At 42.3% G+C, this 27,743-nt stretch overlaps 1 protein-coding gene across 1 annotated transcript in view; it reads right to left on the bottom strand.

Annotated features, from left to right (window-relative positions):
• The window catches only part of cntnap2a (contactin associated protein 2a), a gene marked incomplete at its 3' end in the record, with an annotated part of 152,886 nt that overhangs the window by 62,689 nt on the left and 62,454 nt on the right, over positions 1 to 27,743 (bottom strand). Inside the window, 1 exon segment of the mRNA XM_034224931.1 lies at positions 13,092 to 13,285. Coding sequence (XP_034080822.1) covers positions 13,092 to 13,285 — 194 coding nt within the window.

The following is a 27,743-nucleotide window of genomic DNA, read 5'->3' as shown; positions in this document are numbered from 1 at the left end:
CTTTCCTAAATGTTGGATTAAATAGCAACATTACTCAAGACTAGAAAAAAACACTGCATAACCGTCTCATAGACTGACCACTGATGTTACTACAATAAACCCCATACAACCAATTGCTAAGAGAAACACCTGAAAGAATACCAACTGGTAAATATGAATGAACTTAATATTCCCTGGTGCTAGCATCATTCTCAGGTTCTGTCCAAAATCCATCTCTTTTGTTTTGAAATCTTCTAAATCCTCCTTCACATCTTGTGCTGCATGATGGTCCTTCAGTAAAGGGTTCCCAAATGCCCGTGGTCCTGGCTCAGGATAACACACACACACACACACACACACACACACACACACACACACACACACACACACACACACACACACACACACACACACACACACACACACACACACACACACACACACACACACACACACACACACACACACACACACACACACACACACACACACACACCATGTATGCATCACTTCAGGGGACATTACATTGATTTACATACATTTCCTGGAGACTTATCTTAACCATAACCAACACATGCCTAACCCTTACCCTAACCAAGTCTTCACCCTAAAATTAATGATCCCCCTCATGGGGACCTCCATTGTGTCCCCATAAGGGAGGCGAGTCCCCACACGTGACTGTGTAAACAGATTTAGGTCCCCACAAGTATAGTAATGCTAGGCCCCACACACACACCAACACACACCACACACACACACACACACACACACACACACACACACACCACACACACACACACACACACACACACCCACACACACACACACACACACACACACACACACACACACACACACACAACCACACAACACACACACACCACACACACACACACACACACACACACACATCACACACACACACACACACACACACACACACACACACACAACCTTACAATGTAAACCTTTCTGCAGCTTTAAAACCTGATATCCCCTTAAGCGTATTTCATATTTGGATATTATAAAAAAAAACTGTGAATACGGTATATCTACTAAGGATTTGGCTGACTGCGTGCAGAAGACTTAACTTCCTTTTGTCCACCAGACACTTGTCTCTCATTGCCCGTCAAGGTATAAGAGATAGAAAGGGAGAGAGAACAAAATCAGTTTTTAGCTCCACCCAAAAGCTCTATCCCCATTTCCCACTTTCCTTCTTTTATTTCTCTATTGTGTTCATCCCGCTAGTCGGCACTTCTGTGCTTGGCTGAATGAACAGCTCAATTCAAAGGCATTAATATGCAGAGTGGGGGACTGAAGGTAGCATAGTGGAGAGGAGAGGAGAAGGAGGAAAAGTTGTGGATGCTCGTAAAAGTCTGCTTAGTCAACCATTTAATTCCCTCTCCTCCAAAGTCAAATCATTAACAAGCAACCCAATGAGTAATTGGGAATTTGGTGGCTGTGTGTGTGTCACTTCATGGAGTATGTGTGTGTGTGACCGTTTATGTCAGTGAGTGTGTGTGTTAGGCAACTTAAGAGCTTAGACACTTTGAAGTTTTTTTGTTTAATCAAGAACTGAGGTAATTGGCGGCAACAAAGGCCACCGAGTGCCCGAGGCACCGCTCAGTTTTCATTCGCTGCATGTCCATGAGTGCACATGATGTTATGGATTTTGTGTGTTCATCAAAACAACTTTCAAAATGTTCTGCAGTATTCCATGAAATAAATAAATAAAATGACGAAAAAGGATAACTTCTATTTTTTATATTCCTGCAAGATTCTAACAGTCTGTGTTTTAAAAGAATAAATAAGCAACGAAGGAAGGAATTCATAGCAGCGCACATGATTCAAGCAATCCATGAGATCAGTGGAGGAAAAGCAATGAGAGGAAAGTCGGGAAACAAAAGTAATGAGGGAAGCTGAGAGCCAGCCAGAGTCCTTGTTGGGCATTTGGGCTGCTGTCAATCAAGAAACAACAAACCAATCACTTCAGCTGGTCAACAGATACCCCAGTGGTCTGCTCTGCAACACACACACACACACACACACACACACACACACACACACACACACACACACACACACACCACACACACACACACACACACACACAACACACACACACACACACACACACACACACACACACACACACACACACACACACACACACACACACACACACACCACACACACACACACACACACACACACACACACACACACACACACACACACACACACACACACACACACACACACCACACACACACACACACACACACACACACACACACACCACACACACACACACACACACACACACACACTTTGGAGATTTAAAGGGATATCTGATCCGCTTTTCAAATCTCCGCGCGTTCCTATGAAGCTGTTTATAATACAGGAAGGAATCCATATCTACAAAGTAACCGTTAACAATAATCTACTTTAATGGCAATATGACAATGCAATACAATCATTACAATACAACATGATATATTACAGTTATATTGTAATGCTTAAGGAGTAATACCGGCTTACTCCTGCACTGGTTCGCATACTGCAGAGCTACTTTCACCCGAGGGCAGCATGTGAAGAAGAGGCCGAACGCCAGGGATCCACCGGATATATACCAGAGTAAGAAGGAGGGGTTTGGTGTTAGGTCAGCTGGTCATCTTTTCAGGTCATCTCATTGGGAGACGCAACGCAGCAGGAACCAGCAGGAAACCAAACAGGCTCACTTTCCAACAAAAGGTCTCAAGGCCTGCATACCTACACCTCCCCCACAGAGCAACAAAACCCTGTTTACTCCAACGAGCCCAGAATGTTTATAGCCATTTGTAGTCCTTACATTTATGAAAGGATAAAACAGAGAAATCAATATAAAACACAAACACAGGTATTGTTTGAACAGTATTCACTTAACTGCTACTATTGATAAGCACCAGAGAAACCCAAGGGACCTCTCTTAATATCACAAACCACTGTAGCTAGATCTAAGTTGAATGCAAATCAGGACATGCTCTCACCTTCCCCCATCTTCCTTTGTCCTCAAAAACACATGTCAACAGGCCCCATATCCAGCTCACAGTTTTACCCAAATTATTCCCATTTTAAGCTTATCCATAGTTTGCTAACATGAATAAATACAAATATAACTCTACAACACACACACACACACACACACACACACACACACACACACACACACACACACACACACACACACACACACACACACACACACACACACACACACACACACACACACACACACACACACACACACACACACACACACACACACACACACACACACACACACACACACACACACACACACACACACACACACACACACACACACACACACACACACACACACACACACACACACACACACACACACACACACACACACACACACACACACACACACACACACACACCACCCTGTAAACGAGACACACATGCACGATGCCATGCCTTGTGCATATTGTATCAGCCATTAGTTGTTCAGCAGCTCTCCTCCTCCCCCAGTCACTTACTTATTCTCCCTGGCTGCATGTTTTTCATTTCCTGCATGTGCATCTGTCATTTCTGTCCGTGTTTGTGTCAGAGAGAGAGCGTGCGTCCGTGTTTGTGTGTCTCTCTTTTGACAGCCAGAGACAGGCCTTTCCAGAGAACAGATCTCCAGATACTGAGAAACAACAAGTGAAAGCTATTTGCTTGTTGCTGCTGGATTCTTTGTTAGAGCAGCCAGGAGTAAGGGCCATTTTGTGTGTGTGTGTGTGTGTGTGTGTGTGTGTGTGTGTGTGTGTGTGTGTGTGTGTGTGTGTGTGTGTGTGTGTGTGTGTGTGTGTGTGTGTGTGTGTGTGTGTGTGTTCTCCTTCCGAAACAGAGGCAGGGGAAATCAGTCCAGCCTGGTCTGGTCTTTTGTTTTTATCGACAAGTGAACAGGACAAAACAGAAGGGCCATAGAGCAATGTATGTTTCTGTGAAGCCCTGTGGGTGTTCGGTGTGGGTTTGTGCCAAGGACAAACTGTTGTAATGCTAAATAAAGTTATGCATCTTTAAACAGTGTTAAAGTAGAATATAACAATCTTCTGTTCATCAACAGGTGTGGGGGCATATGTCACAGAGACTTTGTGTAAATGCCTACAACAAAGAATAACAAGTGTTTTAGGAGAGCATCTTGTTTTTGTTACAAAACTACTAAGCGTTTTCCGAGGGAAACCAAGTGTGACACAAACTAAGACACTGCTGTGATCATTTGAAGCCTGCCTCTACAAAATGGCACTTAGACAAGTTAGCGCCTCTTATGGCTCTTTCTGCCCTCTTTCCAACAAACTCAAGTAAATTAGTCTATTTGGTAAATCCCAAAAGTGGCAAATGTTCTCAGTGAAATCATTTGTTTATTTGCTTACTGACATAAGTTACAGGAGAAATGTTGAAGCATATTGTTACCTGATCTACCTCTAAATATAAGGGTAATCATTCTGTTTTATTTTGAAGTGCAAGGAAGTCTCCTGCTCTGTGTTTTTCTGGTTTGTTGATATTGAAATGAATACGAGATGTCGAGTGCAGCTACCGTTCTGCTGCATTAATATATAGTCAAATGTTCAGTTTGGACTAAACCCGCTTTGTGCATTATTCTAAGCTTCTACTAAACAACAACATCACATGTGTCCTGTGTTCCTGCCTCCTGTCCTTATTTCTAATGTCCTACCCATTACTACTGCACATCTTCACGTTTCATTATAATCATTGACTTTATGTCATTTGTTGTGTTGTTGTGCATCAAAATGCTATTTATTTAGGCAAGCAAGGTGTTTCCAATGTTCTTTTTGGAGCTGGAGCATAATTCTAACCCTTTGTGTGTGAAAGCCATGTGCCGGAGCGCAGCTATTCAGACGAGTCTCTCATTACCGGCTCTCACCTGCTAAAAGGAGCCGCTGACAAAAGAGAAGTCTTTTCTTTGCTTTACATTCATTTTAGCTGAAAAATGAGGAACATTTCGAGAACATTCAATACTTTTTTATGAAGTTCCATTTTAGATAATTACTTACTGCAGAGGAATCAAAAGGACTGTGGATGAATCATTATCATCAGTAGTGGAACTTCAATAAATGATCATTTGTGGGAATAATATTCTCCCGCACTGAATTCATTTCCACAAAGAGTCGGACAGGGGGACAGAGCTTTAAGAGAGCATCACTCAGGCGGGAGGGAACGTTTGGCAGCGTCTGTCCTCTGCTCACCAGAGACCTGCGCTGATGGAGTGAAGACTTTCTCCTGCCTCGATATAAAACCTCTCACCACAAGTGGCCGTGTGTGTGTGTGTGTGTGTGTGTGTGTGTGTGTGTGTGTGTGTGTGTGTGTGTGTGTGTGTGTGTGTGTGTGTGTGTGCGATCGACTCATTATTGTGTGTTTTGACATGATGTTTGAGGGGGACAGCATTTTCACATGTCTGACTTCTTCTTCACATCGCCCACTCAGCTCTGACATTAGTTGGAAGACTCACGAGACATTTGGGAAGAAGGGGGGTTCAATTTAGCCAAATTAGTCAGACAGACAACATCAACAACAACAACAACAACAACAGTCTTAAGGAGCAAATAGATACATATTGTGGTTTTAAGGGCACCACCTGCACACTAATGATGCTACCATTCAGAAAGCACAGTGCATTAGAATCAGTACTTTTAGCGAGATAAATAAATCTAACACAAAAAATGTTTTAAACATATATATAAAAAAAATAATATAACATTTTAAATATTGTATAACATATATAAATTAACATAACAATTTGAAGAATGAGCTATACAAATGTAGAGTAAAAAATGTGCATTTTGTACTTCAATATATAAGGTGGTGTATTAGTATAGTTCGTGACAGTTGCTCCATTTTATAATAAAATAAATAAAAGACAAAAATGTTTTAAAAATATCAATATACTGTCGAAGAAAAAATATAAAATAAAAAATTATTTAAAATATTTAAACACATATTAAAATAGATTAATAATGTGCAATAACTATATAACTAATAACTAGTATAATATAATTGTAGAAGGTTAAAGTAAAAATGTACACAATGTACAGAAAATATGTATATTACACTATTACAGTGTTGTATTATTATTTTAATGTTTCATGGTGGGAGAAGTGTCCTATGAATAGACATTTCAATGGTTTGTCTAATGTCAAATATGTACAATGATAGTGTTATTAAAATGTCATAACCTCTGAAGTTGAACCGCAGTAAACCTCCACGTCTCTCTGGGAAGTGTCCACTATCTTAATTCCTCCTCCTTGTTATCCACACTCAGCAGCATTTAATTCCCATGCAACTCTTATCTGGAGAGGAGTGAAGTGACATTAAAGTGGCCGACATTCAGATCCTGTAAAGTTATCGCTTCGGATGAAGATACAGAACCCACATTTTAGAATTCATATAAAAAAGATTGGGGGAGACAAGCCATAAAAAAGTCATATCTGTGACTGCCAGCAACGTACTCCTCTGCGGTCTGATTAGTTATACTCAAACAAGCTGGATTTTAATGCTGGATGTAATAATTCATTGTCCAATAGTAGTGAATGTCAGTGAATGTGTTTGCATGACTTCATACACGTGGGTGCCTCTGTTAGCGATGTATGTGCCTGGTCAATATGAGTCAGGATGTTAATACACACATCAAACTGAAAGCTAAACCTCTCAAAGATCGTGCACAAATATAAAATCAGTGCACCTAATTTCCTCTGACGTAAATCATCTCCTCTGATCCGCTCCACAATCTGTCTTATCAGCTGGAGCCAGTTACAAGTTATAGATCATCTCCATCTGCCACTTGACTCATTACATAGTCATCGTGGTATTCATCTTAAAATACTCTTCGAAATGGACGCTTATCTCTAGAACAATGAATAATATGTGAGAAAACAATGGGTGTTTGTTTCTCCTGCTGGCAAAAGCTATTATTCAATATTATTTTAGGGAGGACAGGTCCCATCTTTAGTGCAGCTGCTATCCTGACAACAAGGACAGTGTCATTGATGTGAAGCACCACTTAGATAACACTAATAATGATGTGCTCGTGAATAACTACAAACCCTTATCAAACATCAGAGCAGTTGCAACGGATTTGGTTTCGTCCACATTGTGCAGCTATAATTAAAAAGGCAGATAAATTAATCAAATATTTGTGTTTACATGATAGTTCCCCGCCTCCTACTCCTGATACTATCACAGATAAACACACACACACACACACACACACACACACACACACACACACACACACACACACACACACACACACACACACACACACACACACACACACACACACACACACACACACACACACACACACACACACACGACACACACACACACACACACACACACACACACACACACACACACACACACACACACACACACACACACACACCACACACACACACACACACACACACACACACCCCACACACACACCACACACACACACACACATTTTAATACTTTATTTTGGTTCCACAAATTATATTACATAAAACAGGGAATCAAATATATCGGGGCTAAGCAGCACAGGACACTCAGGGGAACACATAGCATCTCCTTCTCCACACGGCTAAGCTGCCAATAGCAGCTGAAACAGAGCAATATTTGGCAATTTGTTTGGCTTTTCTCTTTGACATTCCGGCTATTCTCAGACCAATCATGGTGCATTTATATACACACACACACACACACACACACCATGCATACATCACTTCAGGGGACATTACATTCACTTACATGCATTTCCTGGAGACTTATCCTAACCTTAACCATAACCAACACATGCCTAACCCTAACCCTAAACCTAACCAAGTCTTCACCCTAAAATTAATGATTCCCCTCGAGGGGACCTCCATTATGTCCCCATAAGGGAGGCGAGTCCCCACACGTGACTGTGTAAACAGATGTAGGTCCCCACAAGGATAGTAATGCTAGGACTCACACACACACACACACACACCCACACACACCAGAAGCTTCACAAGGAAAGGAAAACAGACTTATCATATCTACAGAATATAAACAAATAAATATGAAGCATACTAATTACAATATAGTTTGCCAGTGTAATATGAATTAATGAGAGAGGTATTTGCTCGGTTGTAACGCAGTGATGTGATATTTGCATATGATGGATCTCTAAATACAAAAACATTGCCAATATATTGTGTATTAAACATGCAACAAATTCAGATCAGATCAGGTACAGATTTCCAATGTCAGAGTGGTTACTGGAAGATGGTAGCTTAACTTCAAATGGCCCTTATAGATACTTTTAGGTTTAATATATAAAAGTATGTCTTTCATCATAAAAAGTGTTTAAAGTCTTGTTTTTATTCAGAGCAGCTGCTTCTCTTTAATGCATAAATTTTATGCAAGATATTTTGAGCACTTTGTTTTTACCCTAACCATTTTATTTTCCATTGCTTTGTTGTTGTCTTTCTGGTCCCTTGCACTAATGTAGACTTACTTCCCTCCTAATGTAAGCCCTCTAGATAAAAGTGTCAGATAAAATGCCTAAATGGAAATGAAAATGTGTGAGGCACTTTAGGTTTGTATTTAATCAGATGCACAAACACGGAGGGCAATTTGAAGCGTACGACTCGGAAAATCACTCAGGTTCAAAAAGTCAGCGTTGTACTTTTATTTCTCTGAAGTGACTGTGAAATATTGCAGATGAATAGATCAAGCTGTAGGTTTGGAAATGTGGAAACCAGAGGAGGAAGGTAAGCACATTTATTACAGTGAAAGCACAGTTTTAAAAACTTGCTTTTGACTTCAAGCTGTACGGCCTCATTATTCCATGTCGAGGACAGGAGAAAAGACACTTAACCACCAGTCTATGTGGAAGAAGATGTATCTCATAATATTATGTTGGTATTAGATATTTAGTGCCACTGTTGGTTGAATTTATAGGTGTAGAGTTACTACATTGTTTTGTGTGATCTGAGCACACCAATTATATACAACTTGACTCCAGATGAGTGGAACATGTATTTTAAATTAACATAAGTATAATTAACTCCAGTCCAAAAAGACCAAATTCTGGCTATTTGTCTTTACTCCAATGAAAAAACGCTATTCACATGTCCTGGTTTGATCCTGCATCAGTTTAAGATCTGCGACGCTGGCTGTGTTAGTTTATTGGAAACATGCATTACTGTCAACGGACCTACATGTAGAGAACTTAACTAGCTTCAAGCTGTTCATCTTGATTAATAAGCAATATGACATTTTGAGGAAGGGCCTGTCGGCATTATCTCAATAAGAGTTATTGAAAGTAAATGTGTGGAATAAAAATGTGACTTAAAATGTTTTAATGTGCAATGTGACAACGTTTTGTGTTCTCTTGTCTCCCAGACTTCTACAGTATTCACTACACATCACATGTAGTTATTTTCCCCACCGTGACACGCATTCAATCATAAGTCTGACCCTTAAACTGACAGTGACATCAAATTATGCAAATTCTAAAACTAGTCCTCTGTAATGTTTGCAAGTGCCACTATTTTCTGAGAGAAGGTCTTCAGAGGATGAATGAATCAGTGAATCTTATTTGTGTTTTTATTTATTGCCATCAAAGTGCAATTTAGCACTACATAATTAAAATGTGTTAGCACCCTGCGGAGCTGAACAAAACAAAACATGGTGTTGTTACCAATGTTACACACGGAGTCCTATTATAGGACAGTATGTCATTAAGCTCTAACAAATACATTCAGTCTCCCTTGAACCCAGAGTGGAACTTTTAAGCGATTTAACCCCAATTATTTGCATTTACTTGTTGTCCTCTTCTTGTCTTTTTGCATATTGCATCCTTTTAACGTCTAGCTACTATAACCAACATCTGTAGCAGGCAGTGTGGTGTGCGTTGTGGTGGTAACACATAAGAAACAAACAATACAGATCAGCTGATCAACACATCTGAGACTAGTGGTTAAAAAACACCACTCTCCATTCACTATAATATCTATATGACATATCATCAAACAAATCCATTGCATCTTCCATTACAGCCAATAAGTGTTCCTCTTTAAGTATGATTATAGTGTAACTGATGAATTAAAGTTTGCACTCATTGACAGCCACTTATAGGCTTTTTCTTTTGTTGGATAAAGATTTAATTATCGCAGTAATCCATCAATGTCACAGTGACTCCTTGGCGGTACATTAATGAGACACTAAAACATTATTTTTTTACAAAACCAATACTGCTTGGTCAGGGCTTTACTAACTATCCTCCCCCTGTGACTCTAAGCTTCCACACGGCTGCTCTACTTTTAGTTTGGCAGGTGAAGAGTTAACTCATCAGCGTGGAGTAGCGGCAGGCGGTGATTGGTGCCGAAATGAGCCCGAATTGAGCTTTCATGCATAAGACTGCAGGACAGGTGGTTTTCTCTCCAGGGAGCGCTGTGTGCAGCTCATCCAGCGGTGAATGGGATTGAGGTGAATGTGATTGAATAGGCTGAAACAGGGCCTGATGGTGGCTGTGTGTGTGAGTGTGTGTGTGTGTGTGTGTGTGTGTGTGTGTGTGTGTGTGTGTGTGTGTGTGTGTGTGTGTGTGTGTGTGTGTGTGTGTGTGTGTGTGCGTGCGTGTGTGTGTGGCTCTGCAGCATTAAGTTGCTTTAAGCCCTCTACCATCCAAATCCGTCTTTTTGATCAATAGCACTGATAGCTTCAATATTATAACCGTTTATGTGTGTGGGTGTGTGTGTGTGTGTGTGTGTGTGTGTGTGTGTGTGTGTGGGGGGGGGGGGGGCACTCATATTGCTGCAATCCCAAAAGCATCTACTAAATAAGACGAGAGAAAGGGAGAAACTAATGGATCCATTTTTGCTTGTTACTGCACCGGGGGTTAATGATGGTATCTGCCCAGCTGAGAATTATTGGCTCTGGATTTATTTACACTAGCAGTATTTTAAATTGCACTGGCAATAAATTAAAAAGCAATATATGTGTCATACATCGAGGAAAACAAGGGAAAGAAAGTTGGCCATAGTTGGGAATATTTCAAAGATGAATGTGTTTGAGGTTTAGCAGAAATATTACAGGCAATGAATCAGGGTAAATGGCAGAAGGAAAACACTCCTGAATAAATAATAATCGGCAAATAATTATGATGCAGCGCACAAAAACAACAGCTTAATTTACTTTAAACTGTTAATGATCCATATTTGTCACTGTATCCAGACTAACATTAATATAAGAGAGCAAAATGATGAATCTATAAAGGACTGAATGCAGGGGTTTAGAAGCAAAATGCACACAAGCAGAAGACACTGTGCACTGGATTGTTTTATTTTGTGGGATTTTGAATGTCAAATCCCTTTTAGCTTAAAGTTTAATGATGCGCATAACCTTTATTTCATCTCTAAACCATTTAAGTAGAGAATATTGCCCGTTTAAAGATGCTACAGAGAGTGAGGCCCGTCAGGAAACACTTCTTTGAACTTGTGTACGAGCTCTTTAAAATAGTATGTAATGTCATTATTAGAAAGCACCGTGTGTTTAGAGGGCATGCACTGGACTCCATTTAATAACGCTGGCAGGAAAGCCAATTTAGCTGCTTGAACTTTTTTGTGCATTTTAGAAAATACATTTCCCTTATCGGATTCACTCCTTAATAACATTCTGATAGAAAGTGCATGTGGGTCAGCTTTCTGTTTATTCCGTCTTCCAAGGATTTTTCATCTCAACTTAAACACGATGTGTGTGCTGCGTGTATAGTCGTTTTTTTATTTCTACTGGGTTGCTTGTTATTTATGCTGCACACTCACGATATGTCCTTGATGGTTTTTTTGTATACATTTGACGCATTGACTGTTTAAACATGCATCTATATTGTGTCCCTGGCCAATAAACTAAGGTAAAAAAGAGGACACTGACCTTATGTTCCTTTAGCAGCTATATGAGAGTGGGGTACATATGCAAACACCTCCTCCTTTTCAATTTTGGGTTTTAAATATATGCTCGCTAGCCTGGTGTCAACATCATTCATGACAGGGCTTTCTTCTCTCCTCCTCTCGATGAAAGCCCATCTGTTCTCACCTGTAGCTCTCCCGCATACAGCAGTGAATACTAGGAGCCTTTAAGCCATTAGCTAATGATCAGGGATTGTTGGATGCCCCACTCAAGTGCTTACTCACAGTGCGGTAATGGAGGTCTGCTGGTTTGGAACAGGCGACAAAAAGGCCACAAAGAGATCCCATCCATAAAATGTCAAGAAATAATTTGCCAAAGGGTAATTTCCACATGTTGTTTGAACACGGTGTTTTCAATCCAGAACCCCTTGGTGCATGCATAGGGCAAGTGGCTGAGATGTTACATTTGGTGTAAACTAATGAATTGATGAATATGTATGTGCTCTCCCACACAAGGCTTTCTGCTCGGGGTTATGTGAGGGTGAAAAGGAAGCTTTCACATTGTAATGATAATGTCAAGGAAGCACTGTTTTTATGTTTAATAAGAGCTGAGTGTCATTTAATTTCCCATTCTATCTTAATAACATGTTTTTATTCTGACTCGTCATTTCAACACGCACATCTAACATGTATTGTTAAACAAACAAAAAAGATTGGTGAGGGAAATCAAATATATGTAAAATACCTAAAAAGCCAATTATAGTTAACTATATAACCGTTACTGATGCATCATTCGGATTTGTTTCTCAAATTGGACCTTTAACACAATAGATCCTGCTACTCGGTCCATAAAGTGTTGTCCTCCATATTGTCCCTCATTGTGCTCTGCAAGTAGGAGCATGGATTCCGCTCAGCACTGCCGCAAAAAAACACTTTAAAACTGAATCTATACAGCCAGAGCACCCAGAGTACGGACTGAAATGCATCACTAGGGATCCATTTTGCTAAAATATGCTTCTACGTGTATTTCTGTTGTCCAGACTTTCTAAAATCAATTAGGATTGGATCTGGATGTGCCACAAATGGATTAGGGCTGGCAGTCTGGATAGGGCCTGATAGCCAGTGGCTGTAGCCAACAGCATCTGCACACACACACACACACACACATTTCTGTCCACTCACCCAGATGTTGCCGTCCTGATGGTATGGTTTCCAGTTCCTGCCCGTGTCGCTGTAGAGGAGGCGGTACCGCGTGGTCCAGTCGGAGCTGCTGTAGCGGCCCTGCGTGGCCACGGAGCTCACCTGCTTCCTGGAGCCCAGGTCCACCTGGAGCCACTGGTAATGGTCGCTGTCCAGAGGTGACCAGCCACCAGCACCTGGGAGACAGCCACATTTACAGTAAAGGTCACCTATTATGCAAAATCCACTTTTCATGTCTCTTCTACATCAACATGTGTCCCCTCTTCTCCGTATCTCTTCTACATCAACATGTGTCCCCTCTTCTTCATGTCTCTTCTACATCAACATGTGTCCCCTCTTCTTCATGTCTCTTCTACATCAACATGTGTCCCCTTTTCTCCATGTCTCTTCTACATCAACATGTGTCCCCTCTTCTTCATGTCTCTTCTACATCAACATGTGTCCCCTCTTCTTCATGTCTCTTCTACATCAACATGTGTCCCCTCTTCTTCATGTCTCTTCTACATCAACATGCGTCCCCTCTTCTTCATGTCTCTTCTACATCAACATGTGTCCCTCTCTTCATGGTCATGTGTCTTCTACATCAACATGTGTCCCCTCTTCTTCATGTCTCTGCTACATCAACATGTGTCCCCTCTTCTTCATGTCTCTGCTACATCAACATGTGTCCCCTCTGTGGAAAGAGACTCTGAAAGTTTCAGGAAAAAAGATTCTCTCTCTTTTTGTCCTGATGTATTTCTATAAAAACCTGTCTGAAAATGAGCTGATCAGATTTTGGCCATGCACTTTATGATGTCATAACGATGTTTTGGCTTGTGTAACCATTAGCCAATCACCAACCAAGGTAACCCCCCCCCCCCCCCCTCATCACCTGAATCTCCTCCTAGAGCACCATTGTGTTCTTTGTAACCAAATCTCTCTCAGAGGGGCGTGGGGAGGGGGGTCCTTATTTTCATCTAAAGTAACAGACAGAGAATCAGCACTTTGGAAACAGGGCTGAAACAGAGGGGATTATGGGTAATGCTGCAAGGATCTGATTGGTGTTTGGAGCCAAACACTTCAGAGACATGTTCTGTATATATCTGAGACCTGTGATATATTGATGAAAAACAGTATAATAGGGGACCTTTAATAATGAGAGGGGGTTCTATGGTGGTTTTCAAATACCTCATTTACCTTTACAAGTGATCTTCTCTATGAGTTCAAATGGCTTGGCCCTGGTTTAATTGAGTAAATAGTAACAAGTGTAGGAAGTATGTGTTTTTTTCTGTTGCGCATTATTATTTCACATGCAGTCGCTGCTGTTCAGGGACGCCCAGCTTCTCGAGTCTGAGACAGACCGAGCAGCAGCATGGTCCCGACATAATGGCATTTAACAAAGAGAATGTGGAGTTCCAAGGTTACACAGACCTTCCTATTATACATGGTCAGTGTCCAGCAGGGAGCAGCCCAGACATTTACTTAAAATATATATATGTATGTATAAATATATAATTGTTCCTCGTCTAGCACAGCAGGCACCTCGACTTGTTGAGGAATGGCATCAGCATGAATCCCATTCCAGGATGGATTCCTTTTTTAATATCGGTATGCGAGACAGAATGAGGCACCTGAGGAGTTCACTTTCATAGAGATGTTTTCAGTTACAACTCTTATGCCAAGAATGAAAACTATGCTAAGAATATGAGCACAGCATTAAAACTGGGTTACGGCTGATATCTATTTATCACAAAGTGCTTACACAGAGTAAAACTGGGATGACACATTGCCTGGATATGGAAATATGTACAAATGCAAATAGAATCAGATAGAAGCCCCTTCACACTGACAGTTACATACGGTTATCTGCACATATTTGCAGCTCAGCTCTGGTTCAATAAACATCCTGGAGTGCAGATTTAAGTGATATTTCACTCTGGTGGAACTACTTTTTTTAAATGGTCTGAAAATGTATAATATAAACAGGGGAAATACATTTTCTGAATGTAAAAATATCTCTTTACCCTTTATTTCCGCCTTTCATATGGTATGAAAACCCAGCTTTTAAGAGTTGTACGATCTCCCATACTGGGTAGGTGCACTTAAGATGAAATATTGCTTGACTATCTCTGAGTGCAGCTCAGTGCTATTTTCCTATGGTTTCTGTGTCTTCTGTCTGAATAGATGGCTGTGTTTGTATTCAACATTTTTCAGTGGCAGTCTAGCCGAAACCTCATGGCTGATTACCAGACAAATATTCATGTGTCCTCCAAAACATTGCCCCCCTTCACACCTCGAGGTGTCTAATTGAGGCTGGGCCAGACTCCATTGGACCTCACAGGTTAAATGAGCCTCAGGTTTAATGTTGCAGAAACAAAAGCAACAGCAAGACAGAAGAGCAGGAAAAATGCCAGACAGGAACCCAATGCCCTGATTTCATCTGCCATTATAAAAGGAAAACAATATGTATGATGCCACTCTCCGTGTGAGGCATGAGGCTACTGCAATAGCATTTAAACCAATGTGAGCGATACCAGATGTTTGCATACTGAGTGCATTCACATTTAAACAGATGTGAAAATTAGAGACCTCACACCAAGCAGTGAAAAGTATGAGTGCCACAAGCAGTCGAGCCTGTGACAGAATGTGAGTGGGTGGTGGATGGACTGCGAACCGGCCATGTCACGGCCGTCTCCTTTGATTCCTGTGATGGATTTTTTTCAAAAAGGACACAAATACAGATAAGAGAGTGACGGACTGAAAGCACAAGTGAAGGAGAATGACAGATAGAGAGAGCGAAACCAGATCCAAGGGGACAAAGTGAGAGAAATGGAGATAGCAGGACCAAAAAAAAGTACAAGAGAGTGGGAGAGGAGCGTTGTGAAGGAGGCATGAGAGATGATAGTGATATGATAAAAAAGAGGCAGAGGCAATATGTGATGTATTCCCCCCCCCATCCTGGCAACAATCCTATATCTTATCCAATTACAGAGCCATTACACTCCAGCCCCGGCCATGACAGATAACCAGGTCCATATCACTGGAAATGTCAATACCTCAAAAACCCGTTGCAGCAAAGCCGCTCCTTTAGGCGGATAAAACACCATCAAAAGGGAGAAGGGGTGGAGGGTGACACATTGGGTTCGGGAGGGGCGGGGCCATAGTGATAAGCAAACAGACAGTGGAAAATATAGATTAAGAAAGCAAGCCGAGCGGACAAGTGACGCTACGAACAAGATCAGAGGATGGGGTGTCGGAAAGAGTGACGAGGAGGAGGCAGAAAAATGGAGACGAGGGCGAGTAAGAGAGATGGATGAGGTGAGGAGAAGAGAGAGTGAGAAGAGAGGATATTTCTTTTTATTTGATGCTGGGGAGGGAAGAGATGAGATAGCATGCCAATAGGATGAAAAAGGATGGAAAGGGAACAATGTAGTTCTGGTAAAGAAGGTGATAGGTGAGTGAAGAGAGGAGGTGAACGGAGCGGAGGGAAGAGGATGAGTGAATACAAAATAAAACTGGGTTCAAATGATATCAAAAGAAAAGAATGGAAAAGTTGAGAGTTTAGAAAGTGAGAGAGTAAGAGTTAAAATGTGTGTGCAATGTATGGGGCCATGACGGCAAGATCCTCAAATAAAAAGTGGTTGTGTAGTGTTAGTGCCTGAGAAACATAGGTAAGTCTATTTTTGAATACGTCCTCGAACACTCTACTGACAAAATGCGTTTTGATGAGAAATATCAGATATGAAAGTCTTGTATTTCTTCAGAATGGATTCATCGAGGACATAGCTCACACTGCTCCAAGCTTGAATACTTTTTTTTGGTCACTGAGAAACATTTTTTTTGCACATTGTTCAACAGAGTTAAACAGCCATTACCGGTTCAGTGTGAATCAAGGTTTGAATCTATATTACAATGGGCCCTGCGGTGCTACTGTCACAGTGACCACCCTTACACTGCTGGTGGGTATTTCATCTGAAATCTGCACTGAAGTAAAAACATGCTATGGTACATGTCCTGCGCAGACAGTTTTTTATCTTTTCTACACCTCAGCCACCTCACTCTTCCCCTCTGGGGCCTCTGCAATGCTTGAACACTTTCCAAATCTTAAATTCAGCACCCGTCGACCAGATGCCTTGGGGTTTCACCACCAGCAGTCACCAGAGTCCGTCTCACCTGCCTCTCATTCCTGAACAGCCACACATAAACCTGCCCTCCATCTCTCTTACATTCAAGTCCATACATCCATGAGATGATCAGATGCACAACTAATTATAATAGATCTTAAAACAAATGCAGGGTATCATGGCCACAATCCCTTGATTATTTTCTTTACAATCACAAACTAAACACTAGGATTACAGCATTTACAACGCACATTTCTGTTATTTGATATTTCAATTGCGATTATGTTTCAGACAACCCGGTATCACGGCAAGACGTGAACATGTGACGATTTACCATGCTGGGAGACGTGAAGATGTCACGATTTCGTCCCTTCAAACGTGACAGCTACACGGTATTGTTAACCCATGTTAACCAGTGGAGAAATACCCGGAAATGCCAAGCAAATGCTACCCCGACGGTCGATTTATTTTTTAATAGTCACACTCGATTACGCCGATTTTCTTGTTGCCCCAGCTGGTCGACACCTCTTTTAGCAGAAACAAAGGCTACATTAATGTATTAAATCGATGTTAATCCATGCGTGTGGATGTGGAATTAACGGAGGTGACGTTGTGCGATTGCGTTGCCAGGCAACAGCTTCGGTTCATGTTAATTTACAAACTCTTCAACTACAACCGTAGTTATATTTAAAAACATGTTAGAAGGCCTCACAAAATACTTTAATGTACATTTAAATTAAAATGTGTACAACAAAATACATCATTCATAAACGAAACCGGAAACAGACGTAGGCAAGATCCTCAGCTCGATGATTGGATGGTTTATCCGCAATGCACGCTGGGATTTGGTGTTTATGCGATGTGAAATCCGAAAACATTTTTTTTAAAATAAAATAATACTTTATTCCGAGTGTGCTTGCTTTTCTCTTTGAAAGTCATCACATGATGGAATTGTAATACACGGTTCGGCTGCATTAAATATTACATATCTGCCGTAGTTCTCTATTTATAGAGCCCTGATGAGAAGACTTCTAGACAAACATGAGGAACTGCCGCCAACACTGAAAACGTGACGTGGATCATAAATATATATACAACATCATATAATACATTTTTATTTCTATTGTTTGTTTTTTATTGCTTTTTATTAATTCTACCGTGCTGTGTAATGTTTATTTATACTGTTCATGTTCACTGCTTGTAGCACTTCGGGATTTGAAATCAAATATGAAGTGCTTTATAAATGAAACCCAATATATAGCCTATCAGCAATTAAACAACATCTTACATTTCTTTTCACACAATTCGGCTGACTTTTTTTTGATCCAATTGGTAGATAGGCTGTATTTACACCATAACGGTGTACAGCTGATAGAAAGGGACACCAGAGGCCTGTACTACGAAGCTGGTTCAACCTAACCTGGATATGTTTGAGTTAGCCGGTTGGTCTAATCCAAAACATAGGCGCTCTCGCTAAACTGTCCTACGACGCGGGTTATCAAGTGGATCGCTCAAGCCAGCCGTGTCCTATCCTTATATATACAGTCTATGGTCCTATCTAGTTAGGCGCGCGTTCACATGAAAGGGGTGGCATTTGGAGCATTCGACCAATCACAAACATGGACAAGCGTACTGACAGCGCAGCGTCATACTTCCCGAATGAAAAGTCAACTATAATATTAGCAGTGGCGGCGGGTCATTAGGGGCAGGTGGGGCACAGCCCCACCTAGTGTCAGAAGAAAGTATTACAAATAATGATTACAAAAAAATACTAAAAAATAAATAAAAAAACATATAAAATATATTTTAAGGTCATGATTAATAATCTGATTCGTCTGTACATTTCTGTTTTAGTCTGTGTTCTTCTAATTAGTGTCTAGAGTGCCGTTTTGAGCTGTTTAGAGCCATGTGGGACAAAACCCGATCCTGCCCCTCCCTCTCACAGTCTAAGTGAACGGTGATTGTAAAAACTACACTGCGCATGCTCAGAGTATTTTTCTATTTAATGTGTGTGGCAAAAAAATAATGACCGTAGGGGCATAGTGCTCCCATCCCCACCATACGTCATCTCACATAATTCAGAATTGATTGGCTGCAAGTACTCACGTGTGCAGTGCTGCGAAACGTCACGTGTAGTTTGAAGAGGAGACGAGAGAGCAGCATAAAGCTAACATCACCAGCGATTAAAAGAAGTAAAAAACTGAAAGAAAATGAATGAAGTTGACCATTTACTGGAGCACACATTTGAGACACTTAGTCTCGGAGAGAAACTGGAGGTAAAGCGCCTCGGTGCCCACCATCCACCGGATTTCCAAATGGTCCAGACTGCGGGCAAAGTTAAACGTGGGTTTAACGCTGAGTGGTTTGCTAAAAAGAAATGGCTAACGGCGAGCATCCAGAAGAATTCCCTCTTTTGCTTTCCTTGCCTGCTTTTTGGTGAAGATCAAGGTACTTGGTCGAGGACAGGTTACAAGGACTTAAAGCATCTTTCGGAGAGGACAATGAAGCATGAGAGCAGCAACAGTCATTTGGAAAATGCCGTAAAATTGGGATTACTTGGAAGGGTGAATGTTGCAGCTCAGATTGACAGCGCCTACAGACGCGGCATTGATTCTCATAATAGGAAGGTGGAAGAAAACAGGTACGTGCTTGGTCGGATCATCACCTGTATTAAACTGTGTGGGAAATGTGAGACAGCACTGCGGGGCCACAACGAGTCGGCGGACTCTCTGAATCCAGGGATATTCAGGTCAATTTTCGAGACAATGTGTGAGGGCGATTCCAGGCTTCAACGGCACTACGAAGCTCAGCTTGTTTTCAAAGGGACATCAAGCACCATACAGAATGAACTCTTGGACTGCATGTATGATGTGTACAGGGAGGAAATAGCCAAGCAAGTGGACAACACATCATTTGTTGCCGTTCAGGCCGACGAGACAACCGATGTCTCCTGTAAATCGCAAATGGTGATTGTGCTGCGATACATTATGCCTGACCTCACAGTTACAGAGCGTTTTTTGGAGTTTGTGGAAGTAAAGGACAAAACTGGTGTAGGTCTCTCTAACAGCATCAAGGCTGTTCTGGAACCCCTGAAGCTGAAAGAAAAGCTAATCGCTCAGACCTATGACGGGGCGGCCGTCATGAGCGGTAACGTGCGCGGGGTACAGACGGTGATGAAGGAGACGTACCCAAACGCTCAGTTTGTTCACTGCTACGCCCACCAACTGAACCTGACCCTGCAGCAACTGTGTTCAGCAAGGATGAGCATCCTGAAGGGGTTTTTTGCAGATCTAACTGCTTTTTCCACTTTTTTTCTCCGGTGCTCCAAAACGTGTTGCAGCTCTTGCAGAGGCAACACAGAGACGCATCCCACGGCCACCGGCTGTGAGATGGAACTTTAAAAGCAGAACTGTGAACGCGGTTTGGGAGACCCGAGATGCACTACTTCAGTGTATGAAGCATATACGCGCACAACCAGGATGGGAGGCGGTCACCATAAGTGAGGCATACGGCCTGTCAAAGAAACTGCGGGACCGAGCATTTATGCAGCTCCTGGAGTTTTTTTCGTTGCTTATGCCAGAAGTGGATGTTCTATACAACACTCTGCAAAAACGAAGCATCGATGCACCTGGGATCAACAGCGCGCTCTGCCGTTTCAAGGAAAATGTTCAGAAAATGAGGCAGAAAACTGATGCATTGGCCGCCACTGCTCATGATGGAACAGACGAGCCAGGCCGACGAGTCAGCAGCACAGCGCCGGTGATGAAGGAGGCTTGTGACACAGTCATCTCACAGGTGGAACAGAGGTTCTCACAGAGTGACCATTTGATCGCTGCAAAGCTTGTTGACAGCTCATTCTTCCCACAGCATGTCCTGTCATTTCCTACACCTGAGCTTGACTGCGCCGTGAAACTGGCCTGCGTTGGGAAACAAGGAGAAGTTGAAGTCTGAGCTGACCACGCTCCACCGCCACAGTGAGCTTCACACTGGAAACACTGCCCTGTCTCTGTTGAAATCCATTCACGAGAACAACTTGGAGGAAACGTTTGCTGAGACTGTTATTTTGGTCAAAATAATAGTGACAACTCCGATGACGACATCCGAGTCAGAGAGGAACTTTTCCACCCTCAAAAGGATAAAGACTTTCACTCGCAACACCATGGGACAGCCGCGACTTAACGCATTGGCCATGCTTTCAATTGAAAGCCAGTTGATCCAGCAACTACAGGACTTCATCCCCAAAGTGATAGACACATTCTGTCAGAGGAAGGACCGCCGTGCCGCTTTTCTTTTCAAGTGAGCCTTCAGCTTTGGTAAGTTCATTTATGTCATATATTTTGTTGATCTTCTGTGTTTTGCCTCTGCTGGATCGATTGATATTGTGACCTCGATGATGAGTGTCTGTGTTTTCCTTATATTTACAGTCTATGGTGTTTTAATGCTAAAGCATTACGGTTGTTGTTATTGTTAAGAATTACTTTGTGATGGTGACCTTTACTCCATGTATGAAGGTGCATTACTATGACATCCCCACGCTGTGTACGTAAATGTATGCGCTCACAGTGTTGCTCCTGTGGTCTTCAGTATGTAATTTGACACTCCCCCTCTCTCTCTCCTCCCCCCCCTCTCTCTGTCCCCCCTCTCTCTCTCCTCCCTCTCTCTGTCCCCCCCCCTCTCTCTCTCTCTCTCTCCCCCGACCTCTTTCTGCCCCCCCAGTTTTGTACACCTAGAAACGCCACTGAATATTAGACATATGAAGACGTTAAACTTTAAACATCCATGACTTAAACACTTTATCCAGGATAAAAGCCACATAGCTGCACCTGCAAGGTGAATACAGCTGGTAACAGAAAAAGTGTTTGAATGAGTACATTAACAGGTTTTATGATATCACTAAGACACGAGTGGATCTGACTTTAATTACATTTGTCTCGAGTGTTTCGTCAACTTAATGTGTTGCTTAAAATAATACTTCTGCATACAGTATGTGACACTGTGAGTGTTGCACGGCCAGATACGGCTCAGCTGACTCAGATAAGAAAATATATGATAGCCTACATTATGAAGTGATATGCCGCGGACTGTAGGCCTGTAATGTTACTCTGATCCGGTTACATATGTTGTGAAGATATTTAAGTAAGCTTTCTTAACGCTAATGTTATAATAGTCAGATTGCTCTGAAGATGGGAGGTGATATTCTATTAATGTTCACGTTCACACAGTCAGTGATTTTTGCCGGCCGTCTTTCCTGCAACGGCAGCTTTTCTGTATTTCCTTTCTCCTGTAATATGACTTGATCGCTTTAAACTCCGCACAGTGCTTTACAGGCGGTGCTTTCACTGAGTTGAGCTCTTAGCCTGCAACCTAACCTGCTCCGGCCATGGCTCCGGGGCAGGTTAGCCGCTCAGCATAAATTACCATGGAGATCTAGCCTGCTAAAAAGAGAACCAGCGTCGTAGGACCGGAAACCCCGAGTTTTCCCTGAAGTTAGCCGCTAAGAGAAAATCCTGCTTCGTAGTACAGGCCTCCGGTGGTTAAAGCATGTTATTGAATTTTATTATTTTATTATTCCTAAATGGCTTGTTGGAGCTCCTGCCCCCCCCCCCCCCCCCTCCCTGTAAGCCCAGTGCAGTGGCGTAGCCACCATAGGGCCAGGGTGGGCCCAGGCCCACCCAGTTTACTCATTGGCCCACCCTGAGAAAGCTTCGGTGTCATTTAAAAAAAAAAAAAATAATAATAATTTTTTTAATTTTTTTTTATTATTATTATAACAAAATGTATTCACCCATTGAGAATATCCAAGCATTCAAAGTGAAATTCAAGTGAACAAATATCGAGTTTAATGTTGTATGTGTTTTCTCCTCTGAACCGAACTCATTTACGGTAAAAACTGATTGTTGGTTCCGGCGCGCGCCGTAATAACGTGAGGGAGGCAGAGAGCTGCCTGCAAAATAAATGATGGCTCAAAGTTCACTAATGAACTTTGTTTTTTTTTAAAAAGCCAGACTCCAAGAAGAGCCCCCACTGTCCTCATCTAGCAGCGATCTATACGATCATTTTCTGATAACGATGAAATATCCCCGCCTCCCTCTCCCCACCTCTCCTGCTGCTGGGCTGTCAGAAGAAAAACAATGTTAACGGAAACTCTGCCGCACGGTTCCCTCGTCCCTTGGAAGAGGCGGAGAGGTGTGTGTTTCTCATCTGCTGGTGGACAGTCCGGAGAGATATACACAGGGTTGGGTTGTAACGGAATACATGTAACGGCGTTACGTAATCAGAATACAAAAATCAACTGTATTCAGCTGGCGTTACATTTGAAAAACGAGTAATCTGATTACAGTTACTTTCGTAAACCTGAAGTGAATACATTTTGGAATACTTATTGGAATTATTGGTGGAAAAATGTCCTCACAAAATGTAATATTCATTACCGGCAGAGCTGTGTGCACACTGCACAGCGCTGCAGCATGTCTGTGAGCGAGAGAGAGATGCAGCGTGTCTGTGAGGCCCCGCCCCCGCACGCAGATGAGAGAGATCTCTTTTAAAATATATTGAAAGTTAGAAACGGAGATGGTTCGATAAAATGTGCAAGATAACGTTTATGTAGCATTTCTTTATTGTCGAAATGATGACATTTATAACGAGATCAAATCAAAGTGAATGGCTTGCTGCTGCTGAATGCATGGGGCAAGTGACTGGAAACAGTTTTAAAAGTTATTACATCGATTCAGATAATACATAATAATGATAATTAATTCTATTTAGGGGCACCTTTCAAAGCACCCAAGGACACCTTACAATTCATAACATATTCCAAGGAAAGGTTTTAAGACGGGACAAAGAATGCAGTCCGGGTGATGTTTTTTATGTGGGGTGCAGATGAGAGAGCTGTCCAGAATGACACATGTTGTGTTTGAGTTCTTGATAAGCCATTAAAACAGTAAAATACGTGTCTCCTGTTCACCAAAACATACCCATCTGTTATGGAAAAAGAAAGTATTCCAAAAGTATTCTAAAAGTAATCTGCCACCGGTACCGGCGGGGATTGTTGTTAGCTTCTGATGCGCAGAAGAAAAATCTGGCCCACCCTATTTTTTACAGGCCCACCCTAAAGTACATTTCTGCCTACGCTACTGGCCCAGTGTGCTCTGATTGGTCAGCTCGCCCACTCTGTTCTCACATCAGTGATTATGTGTTACAATGGCGTTTGTTAGCAACCAGGAAATGACACCAGTAATGACAAACAGATAAGAATGCTGCGTGGGGTCTGGGTGCCGTGTTGGCGGGACGTTGCGGGGCTCGCTGCTGCGAGGAGCGGACAGTGTGAGCTGGCTTACTGCTGTGGTTTCCTGGATTTGCGTGGGGTCGGTGAGACAGCGAGGCACAGCGAGGCACAGCGAAACCCAGCCCGAAACCAGCCCGAGCACACACACTCGCAGCCTCGCCGCGAGTCTGTGTGTGTGTGCTCACACACACACAGACTCACAGCCTCGCCGCGAGTCTGTGTGTGTGTGCTCACACACACACAGACTCACAGCCTCGCCGCGTCCCGCCGTCTCAGGCTGAGAAATCCGCAGAGCTGCAGCTGTGTGTGTGTGTGTGTGTGTGTGTGTGTGTGTGTGTGTGTGTGTGTGTGTGTGTGTGTGTGTGAGGAAGTCTTAACGTAACGGCTCCACGGACGTAACGTAACTGCTCCGCGGATTGGTCCATTTGGACCAATTCTTATTTGGGTATGGTTACGTCACCATACCCAGGAAGAAAAAAATGGAAAATGAAAAATCTCCAACGAGGCGTTCTGGGGCAGCACAGACAGGTATTTTCTGTGTTAGAGTTTTACTCGCTACAGGGTGACTCTGCAGACCGTTCACATGCAGAAAAAGCCACATAACACACAAGGGGACGGGTAATAACCGGAAAAGCATGTCATGGGACCTTTAACACATATTTAGCCTTTTATAAAATATAGTGCTTACAGCTATTTGAATATCATATGTCCATTTTGCAAGTTTAATAACGTTTTGATTAATTGTGCAGCCCTATAATGATATAAATGAATCAAAATGACATTTTTGGCCAGCCCAGTGCAGTTGATGTGGCATTTTGTTCAGTTGAGTTGAGCCAGGGTTGAATAGAGCCCAACCTCTCTTTCTCACAGAAATGAAACAGGAGTTTTTGAAGAAGTGCGGCTGTCAGTGTGAACATGATTTAAATGGGTGAATGAAGGACAGGGTAATGGTTAGGGAAAAGGGGTTGAAGGGGATGGATGGAGGAAAAGGCATGTTAGGGTCAGAGGCTTACCAGAAGTAACAGATGGTGAAGAGAGAGAGTCAGACGTATTGAAAAGTCCAGAGAGACATACAGGTTCAAAAGATCGTGCAAAGTGATGGCAAGCAATTTGGAAGATGGGCTAAAAACAGGGGTTAGAGGAGAAGCAAGGGACACGCATAAAGGATGGAAAGAAGGGAGCACATAAGTGAGATGGGTAAATGTTGTCATAGATCAGAGAGGAGGGGAAAAGAAGAACAGATGAGAGGTGAGAGGGGAGGAGGGGCAGATTGACAGAGGTGAGGAGGGGGTGAAGAGAGCTATTTAAAAAAAAAAAAAGGAAAGATGTGCAGTGAAAGGTGAATGCCGGAGGGAGAGAGGGGAGAAGCGCAGAAAGGTTGACAGAATAATGTGGAGATGGAGGAGACTGGCCACGGGGAAATGGAAGTGAGAGAGAGCGAAAGTAAGAGCATCAGTGACAAATAAAGGAGAGAAAAACAGGAGGAGAAAAGGGAAGGGGAGGAGAGTCGAGGGACTGTCACCGCTCTCTCACCTGTCACACACACAGATGTTCAGGGAGGAGAGGAGGAGCAGGAGGAGGGAGGAGAGAGGATAAGGGAACGGAGAAGGTCAAAGAAAACACCTTTGAGGACGCGACGAAGAAAAGCAGAACAGAAGTAACAAGAGAGGAAAAGATCGGGAGATAGAAACAGGACAAAAGATGGATAACAAGAACAACCCGACAGGAAGATAAAGAGAATAAAGCACTGGAAGCAAAATAGGATTAAGGAGGAGGGCCTTTTTTCATTGTTGGTGAAAGTCTTAAATGGATACAAGGTTGTTTTCTGGATAACAGACACGGAGAGAATCAATTTGTGCGAAAAAAACAAAAACATTTCAGGCCTATATTGAGGCATTAAGTAAGGACACAGAGGAATAAAGTCATATCAAATATAATGATTGTAATTATCATGTGTTACTGATGTTTCAATCAGACACTGGTTCCTTTTATTTAAAGTGTTGGACTGTAATTCGACAAAAGCAAGATAAAGAGGCATCTGGCTTCATGGGCATTTTCGAAATGTCTATCAAATCAAATCAAATCAAGTTTTATTTATATAACACATTTATAAAGGATTTTTGGTCGAGCCAAAGTGCTGTACATATAATAAAAATAGCCTACAGTAGAGACACTTTACAGCAAATACTATGATGTTTTACTCACTAAACAATTAATGGATGAACGCAAACTAAGATTATTTATTAATAGCCCCAGTCGAACAAATCAAACTTATTTTAATGAACATAGAAAAAGCAGAAAATCCAATATGTTTTTTTTCACTCTAGGGAAATCTACTCATATTGATACTTAAGCAGTTTATCAGGCCATTCTTCAAAGGCTTAATATACAGTATGTAACACCTCTACAGCCAGTAGTACACTAATGGCGCATTTCCACTGCAGGGCCTCGCTCGGCTTAGTACGGTATGGCTAGGCCTTGTTAGGCCTTGTTAGGCCAGGCTCACTTTATGCTGCGTTTCCATTACAGTTTAGTAGCTGGGGCAGTAACTATAGTAACGCAGTGTAGGCGGAGCCGTGACGTCATCTTCAATGAGAACCACAAAACCAACATCAGCCGTTAGCTGTTAGCCCTCAGAGCTCACAGCTCCTCATATCTGTTCAGAAACTAGACAAAAGTTAAACAAGTACAAACCACAGACTGTCTGTGTCATGGCGAATACAGTCGCTGGTTTATTTATGTCTGTAGGCCGTTGTTATGAGTGTGGACGGAGCGTATACAACGTTAGCTTAGCCAATCTCCATTTAGAAAACACGCATTTTAAAAGATTTTTCGCCTGCCGTCTGTCTGCAGACTTGTCAAAGCATTAGGCTTGTTTGAGACAAGCGAGACCTGCGCAATTGCGATCAACGTCTTGCTAGTGCGTTGCATGATGGTTAGTCATTTTGTCCGACTTGCTCTGGAGGCTCGCCTACATGAGACGTTGAAATCTCGCGGGACAAAGACGCCCGCAGCCTTGAGAGCGAGGCGCGGCGAGGCGGCGCAGTTCCTCTCCACGGGCTGCGGAAGCGAAATGCTTGATGGGAAAGGACTCGCTGGTATCTCGAGCTGAGCGCTCATTGGTGGGTTTTACCCCGTGCTGCTGATGAAACTCTCCAATTGGCTCGGCAAAAGTTTGTTGTTGTTTTATGTCAGTTTTACGTCGCCACATCCATTCCCATTTTTCATCATCGTTCCACAATGTTT

This window comes from Gymnodraco acuticeps, unplaced genomic scaffold (assembly GCF_902827175.1).
Source record: "Gymnodraco acuticeps unplaced genomic scaffold, fGymAcu1.1, whole genome shotgun sequence".
Lineage (NCBI taxonomy): Eukaryota > Metazoa > Chordata > Actinopteri > Perciformes > Bathydraconidae > Gymnodraco > Gymnodraco acuticeps.
The sequence above is the reverse complement of the archived record's forward strand: the minus strand, read 5'-3'. Positions and strand labels throughout refer to the sequence as shown.